Source organism: Narcine bancroftii, chromosome 7 (genome assembly GCF_036971445.1).
Source record: "Narcine bancroftii isolate sNarBan1 chromosome 7, sNarBan1.hap1, whole genome shotgun sequence".
In the NCBI taxonomy this organism is placed as follows: Eukaryota; Metazoa; Chordata; class Chondrichthyes; order Torpediniformes; family Narcinidae; genus Narcine; species Narcine bancroftii.
The window spans coordinates 99,072,964-99,088,668 of NC_091475.1; the positions used below are offsets into that span (position 1 = coordinate 99,072,964).

The 15,705-nt window shown below is 42.7% G+C and overlaps 1 protein-coding gene across 8 annotated transcripts in view; it reads left to right on the top strand.

Annotated features, from left to right (window-relative positions):
* The window catches only part of LOC138739134 (ETS-related transcription factor Elf-1-like), a 154,931-nt gene that overhangs the window by 87,617 nt on the left and 51,609 nt on the right, over positions 1 to 15,705 (top strand). For 7 of the 8 annotated variants that reach the window (XM_069890635.1, XM_069890636.1, XM_069890632.1 and 4 more), the window contains one exon: positions 10,100 to 10,271. In XM_069890635.1, coding sequence (XP_069746736.1) covers positions 10,100 to 10,271 — 172 coding nt within the window. Of the gene's footprint in view, positions 1 to 10,099; positions 10,272 to 15,705 lie in introns of those variants that run through there. The other variant, XM_069890639.1, reaches the window with a different exon arrangement.

The following is a 15,705-nucleotide window of genomic DNA, read 5'->3' on the forward strand; positions in this document are numbered from 1 at the left end:
GCCGCCAAACACTGAAATTCATGATGTGTTCATGACAATAAATTCTGATTCTGAAAGATGTTTTCATGCTTTATGTTTCTAGATTTTACTTCCTAGGTGTTGATATCACCAATGATTTCTGTGGTCAACCACATTAATGGTTTGGCCAAGAAAGCTTGCCATCACCTCAACTTCCTCAGAACCCTGAGGAAATTTAGCCTGTCTACAGGGTATGACCAGTTTTTATAGATGCACCATCCAGATGCATTGAATTGAGATGTAACACACCTTGATATGGAAACTTCTCACTAAGACCACAGGAAACTCTAGAGCTATGAATACGGCTCAGCCAATCATGCAAAGCAATCTCCCTCAATTGACTGCCTTTAGTTTCCACTGCCTCCTGAAACTTGTCATCGTACTCTGGTTATACTCTCTTATGCCCTCTCCTGCTGTTCTCAGACTCCTGAATAGACCTCTCTCGATCTCTGTATACATAACAAAAATAAACAATTAAATTCAGTATAATTCAGGCAGACTCAGTGCAGTTTTCTCTTCCTACCTTAGTAGATAAATCTCCAGTCTGAGGTTTCCAGCTGATCTAGTTTGGGGTGCTACACGGAGCAATACACCAGCACTCTAACATTTTTCTTTTATCTTACTGGAAGATGATAAGCGGAGATCACAAGAGTGAATTTTATCTAGTGATGAAAATGTTTAGCTGTAGGATGGAACATCCATTCTCTATAACAAGTTTACAGTGTATTTCAGATGTAAAATGGAATTAAAGGATTATTATCCAATTTTCCTGCACTTTTCAAAAATATTGCCCAATAATAATATTTCATTTATCCAATATCAAAGATGCCAGTGGATGTCCTAATGCCTGTCAGTCTTCTACTAACTGGTACTGATGGTTGAATGAATTGTTCAACCTTCCACAGTCTGAGACCCCACAAGAAATCTGCCTTCATCCAATTATCCTTGACTTTCTTTGTGATACTGTTGGTGAATGTACCTCTAATTTAGCCTCTGAAATCCCTGCCCAAAAATATTTACCTCTCCATCTCCAGTCAAGCAGTTGATTAAAATCAATCCATTTGGCATAAAATCCTGATCTCTTATGTGTTTTCTTATACAATAAAGTCACCTGGAAACATTTAACTTGTTCTGTTACTTAAGACATCAGAGATAATTGCTGTTATAACAAACTTTTAGTTGCTCTTAAAAAAGTGTTAGGTTCATACAATGCACCTTGGGATGCATTACCATATTCACCATGTTGTGTAAACGCAGGGAGTCATTCTTGCCAGATGTGGCTGAAGACCAAAAGTCACAACCATGGTATCCTTCACTCCTACTCTGCAATGTAGTTCCTAAGATGGATGTTGACTGCCAGTTATGTATCAGCAGGTAATTCTATCCCTGCAACCTATACAGAACAAAGTGTCTAAAAAAAAGCCACTTAAATGAGAAAGTCTGCAGACACTGTGATTGTAGTGCAATACAAAAAGGTGCTGAAGAAACTCAGCAGGTCACACATTATCCATGGGAATCTAATACCCCTTTTACACAGAAAACCCACATAATTGGTGTGTGAACGACCCAGGATTACACTGAACCAAGAAAAGCAGGGTCAGGATGACTCAGTAGCAACCCAGTATCTTGGAGCAAAAAGAGGCAGGACCTGTAGCAGTACCGTATTGGTGTCCTGCGTGATATATAATATACATGCCTGGCAGTGACATTGTCACGACCTCGTTGCTGCTGTTTCAAGTTTGAATCTCCCTCTGGTAAGTCACATGCATTCAATGTCATAAATGCGTCACAGCCTTTGACCCTCCTGGACCTGGGAAGGTGAAACGCCCAACTCTGATGCTACCTAACTTGGCGGGTAATACATGGGATGAAAATGACCCCTCCCATCCCACATTTGTTGCATTCACACAGATAAATGAAGCAGTTAAAAGGCAGTTAATTCCCGTCTTTTAATGCTGTGTAAAAGTGGTAACTATTTCAGGCATGACCCCATTCCCAACAAAGGGTTCATGTCTGAAACGTTGATTGCCTTTTCTTTCTATGAATGTCATGTTGAATTTCTCCATCACTTTTGTGTATTGGATAAAAGCTGGATCTCTTCTGACATTCCTAAGTCGATGGACTTGGTATGAAGAGATGACTGTGAGCATTTTTATAATGTTTATTTTTTTTCAGAGGTAGTGTTCTTTAAGTAGGGGATTGTGTGATTATGCCCTTAAAATTCTTCTGTTTCAACTTGGGAGAATTAAAACTCAACTCATCCACACATTTTTATTTATCAGCCTGTGACTGGGGATGAATTCTGTCCTTTGGATATCTTCATGTGTACCTTACATGAATTTTAATTCCATTGATGCTGATGGAACAGCCAACAAGAATGTGCTCTTTCCTTTCTATTTTGATTTCAAAGTTAGCTTCTTGCAAATATCAATCAAACAATGCACTTGCTACTGAGAGTTGATTTATCTTATAACGTCTCAGGGAATAATATTATAAAGAATGTTCTCCAGATTATGACAATTACGGCTGTTTTCATATGAGATATTTTGCATAGAATCGACTGATACAAAATTTCTGTAATGCTCCTCTGCCTGGGAAGATACCATTTTCTGTTATCTCATTATCAACACCTTGAACCTGTTAATATCTACTGATAGCATTTGAACATAGTAAATTCTTAATAAAGGGAAAATCAAGTTTAATCTCACTTTTAATATTAATTACTGCAAATCATCTCCTACTTAGTCTTAAGGAGATATAACAGAAGGAAAATGCTCATGGTTAAGAACCTGGAGAACCATTGTCCAAATGCATCTATTTTTCTAAAGCTTGCAAAACACCTGATCATATCTCAAATTCTTTATACAGTATACTGCATCGCACCATATCGCTGAAATAAACATCAAATTATATTTGAATTATCATTCCCAACTGTTTCCACCATCACCTCAGGCTTTCACTTCCATGGATGGGTCATTCACTCAGTGAAATAGCATTTTATACTTTTGTTCTGAATGATCCCCTCTGCAATCACAAGCCTGTCCTCTGGTTTTGCGGTTTTGAATAGATGAAATGTTTTGCAATGATCTGTGTTATCTATTTCCTTTTGAATACAATTATATCAGCAGGGTTATGCTTGAGGGTTTCAACTTAACATTTGACTGATGATGTGAATTCAGTATACTGGGAAAAGTGTTGAATTAAAATCTAGGTCCTTCCTGTGTGACTGTAAAACTGTGGACACTGGATATTTTAGCTCAGACGGAACATAGGAAAAGCTTCAAGAATGTGTTAAATTTAATGACATCAAATCCCACAACTCATGGCTGCACCATTTCATCAGATGCAAGGATCGACAACGAGATAGACAACAGACTCGCCAAGGCAAATAGCGCCTTTGGAAGACTACACAAAAGAGTCTGGAAAAACAACCAACTGAAAAACCTCACAAAGATAAGCGTATACAAAGCCGTTGTCATACCCACACTCCTGTTCGGCTCCGAATCATGGGTCCTCTACCGGCATCACCTATGGCTCCTAGAACGCTTCCACCAGCGTTGTCTCCGCTCCATCCTCAACATTCATTGGAGTGCTTTCATCCCTAACGTCGAAGTACTCGAGATGGCAGAGGTCGACAGCATCGAGTCCACGCTGCTGAAGATCCAGCTGCGCTGGGTGGGTCACGTCTCCAGAATGGAGGACCATCGCCTTCCCAAGATCGTGTAATATGGCGAGCTCTCCACTGGCCACCGTGACAGAGGTGCACCAAAGAAAAGGTTCAAGGACTGCCTAAAGAAATCTCTTGGTGCCTGCCACATTGACCACCGCCATTGGGCTGATATCGCCTCAAACCGTGCATCTTGGCGCCTCACAGTTTGGCGGTCAGCAACCACCTTTGAAGAAGACCGCAGAGCCCACCTCACTGACAAAAGGCAAAGGAGGAAAAACCCAACACCCAACCCCAACCAACCAATTTTCCCCTGCAACCGCTGCAACCGTGTCTGCCTGTCCCGCATTGGACTTGTCAGCCACCAACGAGCCTGCAGCTGACGTGGACATTTACCCCCTCCATAAATCTTCGTCCGCGAAGCCAAGCCAAAGAAGAAGTTAAAAGTAATAGACTCTACTGCACACCTTGTAAAAATTAGTTTCTGGTATTTATATTTTCTTCCTTGAACATAGTAAAATAAAATATAGAGTTTAACTGAATACTCTGACAATTTAGGTGAAGCAGTCACCCAATCTATGTTTGGTCTAGCCAATGCAGAGATGGCCTTGTAGGATGCAGAGCCTGGTTGGGTGGAAAGTGAGGATGAGAGGGATCCTGACTTAGTTCTGGTGAGGTAAATAGAAGAGGTATGGCAGTTAGAGGGCCTTCTCTACATTGATTAGACCTGGATTTCCCACATTTTTTTTCTTTCCACTCATATTTCTTCTTCTTTCTTCTCTTCTTTGGCTTGGCTTCGCGGACGAAGATTTATGGAGGGGGTAAAAAGTCCACGTCAGCTGCAGGCTCGTTTGTGGCTGACCAGTCCGATGCGGGACAGGCAGACACGATTGCAGCGGTTGCAAGGGAAAATTGGTTGGTTGGGGTTGGGTGTTGGGTTTTTCCTCCTTTGCCTTTTGTCAGTGAGGTGGGCTCTGCGGTCTTCTTCAAAGGAGGCTGCTGCCCGCCAAACTGTGAGGCGCCAAGATGCACGGTTTGAGGCGTTATCAGCCCACTGGCGGTGGTCAATGTGGCAGGCACCAAGAGATTTCTTTAGGCAGTCCTTATACCTTTTCTTTGGTGCACCTCTGTCACGGTGGCCAGTGGAGAGCTCGCCATATAATACGATCTTGGGAAGGCGATGATCCTCCATTCTGGAGACGTGACCCATCCAGCGCAGCTGGATCTTCAGCAGCGTGGACTCGATGCTGTCGACCTCTGCCATCTCGAGTACCTCGACGTTAGGGGTGTGAGCGCTCCAATGGATGTTGAGGATGGAGCGGAGACAACGCTGGTGGAAGCTTTCTAGGAGCCGTAGGTGGTGCCGGTAGAGGACCCATGATTCGGAGCCGAACAGGAGTGTGGGTATGACAACGGCTCTGTATACGCTTATCTTTGTGAGGTTTTTCAGTTGGTTGTTTTTCCAGACTCTTTTGTGTAGTCTTCCAAAGGCGCTATTTGCCTTGGCGAGTCTGTTGTCTATCTCATTGTCGATCCTTGCATCTGATGAAATGGTGCAGCCGAGATAGGTAAACTGGTTGACCGTTTTGAGTTTTGTGTGCCCGATGGAGATGTGGGGGGGCTGGTAGTCATGGTGGGGAGCTGGCTGATGGAGGACCTCAGTTTTCTTCAGGCTGACTTCCAGGCCAAACATTTTGGCAGTTTCCGCAAAGCAGGACGTCAAGCGCTGAAGAGCTGGCTCTGAATGGGCAACTAAAGCGGCATCATCTGCAAAGAGTAGTTCACGGACAAGTTTCTCTTGTGTCTTGGTGTGAGCTTGCAGGCGCCTCAGATTGAAGAGACTGCCATCCGTGCGGTACCGGATGTAAACAGCGTCTTCATTGTTGGGGTCCACCTTAAGGAATCCCTATTCCATAGGTGCTCTGTGATTAGTAAGGGATTCCTTAAGGTGGTATGTGAGTGAAAATAAAAAGTTTGAAAACAACTTAATCGTACCTAATTGACTCGTTATGTGCACGGTTTCATAACTCCAGAGGAAATGGACCAATGACTATTTTTCTCAAACAAAATATTTCAGTAACAATTGGGTCCAGAGCAGTGATTCTCAACTTTTCCTTCCCATTCACATACCACCTTAAGCAATCCTTTACTAATTACAGAGCACTGATGAGATAGGAATTATTTAAAAGTGGTGTGAGTGGGAAAAAAAGGTTAGGAAACCCTGGGTGACCATTACGCCAAACACCTACATTTCCTTTGCAGGTCTACACTTGAGCTTCCTGTAGCCGACCCTTTGAACTCTGCCAAACAGTCCCACACAGATATATCTGTCCTTGGTGTCATCCATTGTCAGGGGAAGCCAAACATAAACCCAAGGTACAACACATCATATTCCTCCTGGACAACCTGAAACCAAATAGATAATCCCCATCCCAGCTGGTTCTGTTTCCATTTTCTTCTTTACGTATTCTATACATTTTTTTCCCCTAACTTTTCTTTCACCCCTCTCCCCAAACTCTCTCTCGCTCCCTCTCTTTCTACCTGTCTCCACTTCTGACATCTTTTGTACAAAGAATATCACTTTTAAGTTCCACTACTTAAAATGGCCATCGATAACATGGGCAGTTGGTTAGGGAATAATTTATCTTAGAATGCAGTGAAAGTATTACACAGTTAATAACATATTCCATTTTTAAAAAAAATCCCTGCAGTGTTGAATTAATAGTGAATTTGGAATTCATAGAAATTGCATCCAATAGTGCAGAAAATCTGCAAGTAAAACACCGCCAAAAGTCCAGAAAGTGAACAAAGAATTAAATAACTATTTAGTATTCTCTCTGGGCAGTGGTAATCCCTGATAAGGCCAGCATTTATCAACCTCCATTACAATCAGGAGGTTGCTGTTGTTGGGGATGGAGAAAGTGAGCACCTCCTCTCCATCCCCCACAACAGTGACCTCCCAATAGCCAACCATTTCAATTCTGAGACACACTCCCAGACTCGCATAACTGTCCATGGCCTTGTGTACTATACCACCTTAACCACCACAGATTGGAGGAACAACACTTTATTTTCCGCCTGGGCACTCTCCAGGCAGATGGCGTTAACATTGACTTCTCTGCTTTCTGCTAAACTTGCTCATCTTTTCCTTCCCCTCCCCTTTCGTGTCTTTCCAGTTTTTCCCCTCCCTTTTTCAACACCCAGCAATCCCTCCTCCCCCTCACTCACCCAGCCATCCCCCCTCCCTCTCTTTTCTGCTGTCCCCTCCTTCTTTTCTGCACCGATCATCTCCTGCTTTTGTCACTCCTTCTCCCCCCCCCCCCTCCACCTTTTTGCTTGGACACCTGCCAGCATTCTCTCATACCTTGATGAAAGCCTCAAGCCAGAAACGTCAGTTATATACCTTTACCTTTGGTACATAAAGGGCACTGTTTGACCTGCTGAGCTTCTCCAGCATTTTGTGTTTTTACTTCAACCACGGTGTCTACAGTTTTATGTGATTTACATGATTGTAAATCTTGGATTTGGAAGATGTTTTTGGTTAAGTCTTGGAAAGGTGTGGTTGTATGACTTATAGAGAGCATGTAGGTATGAAGGAAATAGATGCTTCAGATGCCAAACAATCAGAAAATTTAGACCATACTTTGATACAAATTTTTCAATCTTAAAATAAATTATAGCTTTAATGAAGTGCCCTTAAATTAATGCTAATTTTCTTGTGTAATAGAACATAGAATATTCAGGTTTCAACATTGCAGTTTCTACAACTATCTGAATGATCAATGAACCAAAGACACTGCCTTACTTTGAGTTTCATGCTCTATTTTTATTTTTATGAAGTAGCTTAGATGAATGTTTACCCTGTGATGCTGCTCAAAACAACAAATTTTGTGACTTGTTCATGACAATAAATTCTGATTCTGGACCATACTTTACAGAGACGTGATTACACTGTATTGCATTTAAGATTTTGATCCTTACAGTTTCTGTTAGTCCTGACAAAAACATAATTGTGGTTGATCAAATTATTTAAAAAAATTAACAATATGCACTTGCTTAGATTGATGTTGTTTGTTTAATTTTTGACATATGCATGTTGGATTAAGGCCTCAGTTTAATGCTTCATCTAAAACATCCCAACTTGCAGGACTGAAGAAATAGAATGCAGCTGTAGCAACATCATCTTTACTGTGTTTAAGTGCTCCAAGGAGATTCACAGAATATTCTCAAATAAAACATAATACCAAAACCCTGAGGACATTTTAGAGCAAATGACTAAAAGCTTATTCAGGGAAATAGTTTTAAAACAAGAGGATGAAATTGATGGAAGTAATACCAAGGCTGAATTGGCATGGAAGCTGAAAGCTTGTGTGGGAACGGTGGAGCAATTAAAATGGGAGAGATGACTTGGGTATTATAAGGTGGAGGGACCTTGCACAAAATGACAAGTCAGTACATGCTTGATTGTGAAACCAAGGAATCAGAATAATGAAATCAAGGCATGTTTAATAATGAGGCAACACAACATATTGCAAGTTAAGACAAGGGCAGCAGGTTCTAGGTCACCATACATTTATACAGGGGACATTGAGAGAGCCAAAGATGAGTCTGGAGTAGTCAGGTCTAGAAGCAACAAGTATATGGATCTCAGTTCAGGACCAGACATGATGGGAATACATATTTTCCCTGTGAGTGTGCAGCTTTCACTTGGGTGCTTCAGTTTCCTCCTACATTTCAAAGACAGGCTGGTTGTTAATTGGTCATTGTAAATTATAGCTACTATAGGTGGAAGGGAGGAGAATATGACTGGGCACAGGGGAGAAGAATAAGTTATGAGGTAATAAGTGGGGGAATGGGATTGATCAGATTCCTCTGGGAGATGACAGAGAATTGGTTGAATAGCCTCTTTTCATGATGTAAAATACAAAATGAATATATAATCTAAATGTGTGTGTTTTATAGAGATGAAAAGAGGTGGTCATAGAAATATCAAGAATATGTAGTCTGAAGTACAGTTTGAGATCTAATATGGCATGAAGGGTTGGTTTCAAATACTTACAGAATTGTAGTCACAGAGATATATAGCATCTCAACCATAAGACCAGAAGATAAAGGAGCAGAATTAGGCCATTTATCCTATCAAGTCCATTCCACCATTCCATCATGAGCTGATCCATTCTCTCTTCAGCCCCATTCCCTTCCTTTCCCCATAACCTTTGATACCTTGACTATTCAGATATCTATCAATTTCTGTCTTAGATACTCCCAATGACTTGGCCTCCACAGCAGCAAATTCCAGAGATTCATCCCTCTCTGGCTAAAGATATTCCTCTGCATCTCTCTATTCAAATCATAGTCTTCCCTTTTATATGGGCTCCCTTCATTTCTGAAGTTGTGCTCACATGTCCTTGACTTCCCTACCATGTGAAACAACTTTGCCACATCTACTCTGACCAGGCCTTGCCAACATTCAAAATGCTACTCTGAGATCCCCTACCTTATTCTTCTGAACTCCAAGCAGAATATTCCAAGAACCATCAAATGTTCCTTCTATGCTAATCCCTTCAGTTCCAATAATCATTCTTGTGAATCTTCTCTGAAACCTCTCTAATGCCAGCACATATTTTCTTAAATAAGGAGACCAAAACTGTACCTGTACTCTAAGTGAGGCCTCACCATTGTCTTGTAAAACCTCAACATCACATCCCTGCTCTTATATCCCATTCCGCTTGGAATGAATGCCAATATTGCATTTGCCTTCGATAACTGACCAACCTGGTTAACCATGAAGATATCCTGCATAAAGACTACTGAGTCCCTTTGCACCTCCAAATTTTGAATTTTCTCCCCTTCCAAGTAATTGTCTGCCCTTTTATTCCTTCTACGAAAGTGGATGACCATACACTTTCCAACATTGCATTTCATTTTCAACTTCTCTGCCCATTCTCCAAATCTATCCAAGTCTGTCTACAGCCTCTCCATTTCCTCATCACGATCAGCCCCTCCACCTACCTTGGTATCACCTGCAAACTTGGCCACTAAGCCATTTATTCCACAATCTAAATTCTTAACAAACAATGTAAAAAGTGGCCCCAATACAAACCCCTGCAGGGGTGGCACAATTGGCATAGCAGTTAGCGTAATGCCTTTACAGCTCCATCTATCAGGACTGGGGTTCGAAATCCATGCTGTAAGGAGTTTGTACGTTCTCGCCATGTCTGCATGGGTTTTCTCCTGGAGCTCCAATTTCCTTCCACCACTTGAAACATACTTGGGGTGTAGGTTAATTAGATGTAAATTGGGCTGCACAGCCTGAACCAATCTACTCCAACGATCTTGTCAATTATGATAATAATTAATTTAAATTTCTGATCATCTAGCTGTCAGTAACCCATTTGTTATTTCCTTTTGCAGGTTGGTGGGCAGTGTATTTTCCCTGCAGTCATTGTGGAACAAGTACCCAATGCAGACCTGTTACAGGACTATTCTGGTCTTGCTTGTGATGAAGAAACAAATGGAATGCTTCACGATAGTTCACTGGATGTTGTTGAAGAACAAGTTATCGGAGAGGAGATCACAGTTTCAGGTCAGTGTGTTCTATTTAATAAAACTCAATGGTACCACTAGGATCATAGGGAAAGGTTTTGCACTGACAGCAGTAAAAATTGAACATAGAAAATAACAAAACATCTGCATATAAGGGAAATTAATAAGAGTGAAGAAACACAAGAACAAATTAGAAAAATGAAAAAAATGACTATTTAGAATGAAAAGAGGAAATATGGTTAATTGTAAATGCTTCAAAGAGGATGAAGGAATAAAGATACTCAGGGTATACCCATACATCTTTGAAATCAGCAGTGGAAGGTAATGATCTTAATGATAATACACTGCAGTTCGTAAAGAAAGGTACGTTGTCCAAAAGCAGTTAAGGCTCATTTAGACTATTGTAGCCAATGCTGGGCACCGCACTAAAAAGAAATTGTAGTCTTAGATAGGTTACCATGGGTGTCTGGAATGATACAAAGATATTGAGATTTACAGGAGTACAGGTACAAGATCCTTTATCCAGAACCCTTGGGGGATTTTTCCAGATTTCAGAAAGCTAGAAATATCCACCCCCACCCCCTTCCAGTGGCCCTGCCATCTCCTCCCACCCCCCCCTTGCCCACCCGACTCGTGCTGCCGGTCTCTCACCCACCCGACTTGCGCTGCCAGTCTCCCCCCGCCCTTTCGCCCTCCCGACTTGTGCTACCGCCTCTCTATCCACTTGCCAGATTTTGGAGCTTTCCAGATTTTAGATGTCCGGATAAAGGATCGTGTACCTGTACCCAGATAATTGACAAAAACATAGGAGTAATAATGGATTTTGTTTTATTCAGCATGATCTCATGGTCTTGAATATGTAGTGGAACAGCAAATTGCATTAGCTGAAATTAAAGGCAGAGCTTTGCTAATGAACCAGCACAAGGATGTTAACCTCACTTGCTTGTCATTCTATATCTTACGATTATGCAATGAAAGAATGACAAAAAAAATAGCATAAGCCACAAGTTTAAATGGGAAATCTAATACCACAAAGGATTCTGAAAATTATGAGGATATTCTGATCAGTTATGATGATGAAATAGATTTATTTCTGATGAAATTTCAGAGACTTTAACCGAGTCACGTTCAATGATTAATGATCAATTGCAGTCACATTCTTGGCTGTTTTTAGCTCCGAATTCTGAAATATTTCTGCTAACCATTGTGCAGTATGCATTTGTTATCTTTCAACTTTTATTGAAAATAAATGGCATGGACAAACAACAACTGTATTATGGCATTAATGGTATAATTTATGTCTTGCTCTGTGTTGTTGCTAATTGCAGAGCAGAGTTCTTTTGACCAATCCATTTTATGATAAATTATTACAGTTGACAATCTTAGTGTGAGTGGGTTGCCGCCTGGAATTTCCAACACCATGAATGTCAACACAACCATGCCATGAAAGGCAGTAATATAAATTGTACCACCAAAGGCAGCCATACAATCAGTACTTACAGATAAAGCAACATAATAAATGTTACAGACTGAGATATAATCAATGGCAACAGTGGTAAGTAGAGCCACCAGATACTACTGAATAAATAGTGCCACCAAAGACAAGACAAATAGTATGGCCAACTTTAGCAATATAATCAGTGTTCCCCAGACAACAGTATAAAAATGACACGACAGGCAGCAATAGAAACAATATAAATATGGCAACAGAAAAAAAAAATGCTATAATCAGTGTCTTCAGACAAATGGTGATGGAGTGGTACAAATAAAGCCACCAGAGAATGCAATACAAATTCTGCCCCTGGGTGCATTAGCAGAAATTCTGCCTCCAGAGATTCTACTGGCTGGCACCAGCATAAAACAATTCACCAGTGGCAGCAAAATAGACTGGACCAACAGTGTCAATAACAGATACAATAACAACAGAGCAACTACATAAGCAGCAGTTCATAAAATGCCACTGATATAAGCAATTTCAGCAGAGAGGACAAAAGAAACAAAACAGTGCCTCCCTGTACTGGAGGTAGTTGCCATAAGAGACCACAGTGGGCATCATGTCAGAAGATATGGCAAAACAAAGAGCATCAAAAGAGATGGCAACGTTACACTGCTCCAGCAGAGGGCGCAGGACAAACTGCTCCAGCAGAGGGCGCAGGACAAACTGCTCCAGCAGAGGGCGCAGGACAAACTGCTCCAGCAGAGGGCGCAGGACAAACTGCTCCAGCAGAGGGCGCAGGACAAACTGCTCCAGCAGAGGGCGCAGGACAAACTGCTCCAGCAGAGGGCGCAGGACAAACTGCTCCAGCAGAGGGCGCAGGACAAACTGCTCCAGCAGAGGGCGCAGGACAAACTGCTCCAGCAGAGGGCGCAGGACAAACTGCTCCAGCAGAGGGCGCAGGACAAACTGCTCCAGCAGAGGGCGCAGGACAAACTGCTCCAGCAGAGGGCGCAGGACAAACTGCTCCAGCAGAGGGCGCAGGACAAACTGCTCCAGCAGAGGGCGCAGGACAAACTGCTCCAGCAGAGACTGCGGTGCAAACTGTTCCAGCAGATATTGTTTTTACACATAAGTTTATTTTCTTTAAGAAATTAGCATATTTACCTCTGGAATGGTTGTTTACATAGTTATGGCATTTACCCCGAGTTGTGGTGATTTTGGAGGCTAGACGTTTGAGGTGGGCGTAGGGTAAATGAAATTTACCTTCAAATACAACTAAGTTTTTAAAATGTTTTGCAAATACTTTCCGTTTTCATAGGGCTTCTCTCCTTGTCCCCCATTTAATCCCCCCCCCCTCTCATTGCCACTGTCGTCCATACCCCCGTGTGTGACCTCTCTTACTTTCAGGGGAAAGGTGTCTCTTTGTCCTGAGCACCTGGTGGAAGAGAAGTAGGAGGTGGTTGACGGCTGGCACAATGTGGGATCAATGGCCATCATAAAGCTGGAACCGCTTTGCATATCCCTAATGGGGGATTATGGGTAAGAAAAATGGCCTCTGCTCATGTATTGAGCTGTTGCTGTGAGCAGGTGCAGCACCCTAGTGAAATCCAGGCTTGTGGGGGGGGGGGGGGGGTGTGGGTGACAGATATCCTTGGGAGGTTGACAAATGGCCAAGGATGTCGGCAGGGGAGTAGGTGGGGGTGGAGGTTGACAGACAGGCGGGGACAGGAGGATGAGGGATGGCCGGGGTCAAGTGGAGAGAGACGGATGGCTGGGGGTGGTGTGAGGTCTGGATGGGGTTAGGAATCGACAGGCAGCCGGGGTGGGAGGCAATTGACAGCCGGTGGGGATGGACGGTGGGGGCTAGGAGTGAGGCTGTCATGTGTTTTGTTGCGGACAGCCTGCAATTCAGTTTAGACTGCAGGCTGGCTTCAAAAATGTCTGGGGTTCCTGCAAGAAAAATGCCGAGATGGAAATTAGTTACTAATTTCTGTCTCAAACTATTTACACAGCCTGCATTATGGAAAATATGCGCAAATTTCTTGCTTCACACCAGGGTGTAAAAGTCATAATAGACAACAGTATAATCCTTGGCTCCTCTTCCACTACATCAACAAGTACATTCATGCTGCCCCTGCAGCCACAATGTGCTCCTCAACCTTCCAGCAATCTATGCTCTTTGGCTTGGCTTCACGGACGAAGATTTATGGAGGGGTATGTCCACGTCAGCTGCAGGCTCGTTTGTGGCTGACAAGTCCGATGCAGGACAGGCAGACACAGTTGCAGTGATTGCAAGGGAAAATTGGTTGGTTGGGGTTGGGTGTTGGGCTTTTCCTCCTTTGTCTTTTGTCAGTGAGATGGGCTCTGCGGTCTTCTTCAAAGGAGGTTGCTGCCCGCCGAACTGAGAGGCGCCAATATGCACAGTTTGAGGCGATATCAGCCCACTGGCGGTGATCAATGTGGCAGGCACCAAGAGATTTCTTTAGGAAGTCCTTGTACCTCTTCTTTGGTGCACCTCTGTCACAGTGGCCAGTGGAGACCGTGACAGAATCTATGCTACAAACCAACAAAAGCAAGGCTCCTCAATTATTCTGCTACATTGTCAACTGCATCGGTGCTGCCTCATGCACCCATGAAGAACTCGTCAAATTTATCCACTTTGCTGTCTTCACTTTGTCCATTTGTGGCAACACTTTCCCCTTCCTCAATCTCTCTGTTCCATCTTGGGAAACAAACTCTCTACAGACATTTTGTACAATTCTCACCAACTCCCACAGCTACCTGGACTGCACCATCCCATGGAAGGATTCTATTCCTTTCTCTCAATTCCTCTCCCTCCATCAAATCTGCTACCAGGACGAGTTCTTGCATTCCAAAACATCCAAGATGTCCTTCTTTAAATATCATGCTTTCCCCTCCACTGCCATCAACAAACCCCTTATCTGTATCTGCCCTATTTCCCACACATATGCCCTGACCCCCTCTGCCTTGAGGTGCAATGGCAGGATTCCCTTTGTCCTCATCTACCACCCCACCATCCTTTACATCCAACATGGATCACTATAATGAGTACAGACCCTTCATCCCTTGATGTTGGGCTAACCCATATATTCCTTTATAAAAAAAATGAAACTCTTCCTACCGTGTAACCCTCTATTTTTTTCTTTCATCCATGTGTCTGTCTAAGGATCTCTTAAATGGCCCATTGTTTCAGCCTCCATCACCGTCCCTGGCAAGGTATTCCAGGCACCCACAACTCTCTGTGTAACAAAAAAAAACTCATCCCTGATCTCTCCCCTAAATTTCCCTCCCTTAACTTTGTATATATGTCCTCTGGTGTTTGTGTTCCTGCCCTGGGGGATAAAGTTGTTGGCTGTCCACCTTATCAGAATCTTGTAGACCTCTACTAGTGAAATAGTAGAAATAGTGAAACTTTTGGGAAATAGTGAAATTTTTGGAACGTAAGGGTTCAATCAGGCAGATGCAGCATGGTTTTAGAAAGGGAAGATCTTGTTTGACAAACTTGTTAGGATTCTTTGAGGATATAATGGGTGCAGTGGGTAGAGGAGAACAGGATGATGTTGTATATTTGGATTTACAGAAAGCGTTTGATAAGGTGCCGCACAAGAGACTTCTCAGTAAGTTACAGGAAAGTGGAGTCCGGGGAAGTATATTAGCCTGGATTGAAAATTGGTTGTCTGAAAGGAGGCAGAGAGTCGGGATAAATGGGAGTTTTTCAGGTTGGCAGAGAGTGGTAAGTGGGGTGCCGCAGGGGTCAGTGTTAGGCCCACAACTGTTCATCATTTACATTGATGACTTGGAGGAGGCGACAAAATGTGGTGTAACCAAGTTTGCAGATGACACCAAATTGAGTGGAAGAGCAAATTGTAATGAGGACGTGGAGAGTCTGCAGAGGGATATAGTTAAGCTGGATGAGTGGGCAAAGTTCTGGCAGATGGAGTACAATGTTAGTAAGTGTGAGGTTATCCACTTTGGCAAGAAAAAATAAAAGAGCTGAATATTATTTAAAGGGTGA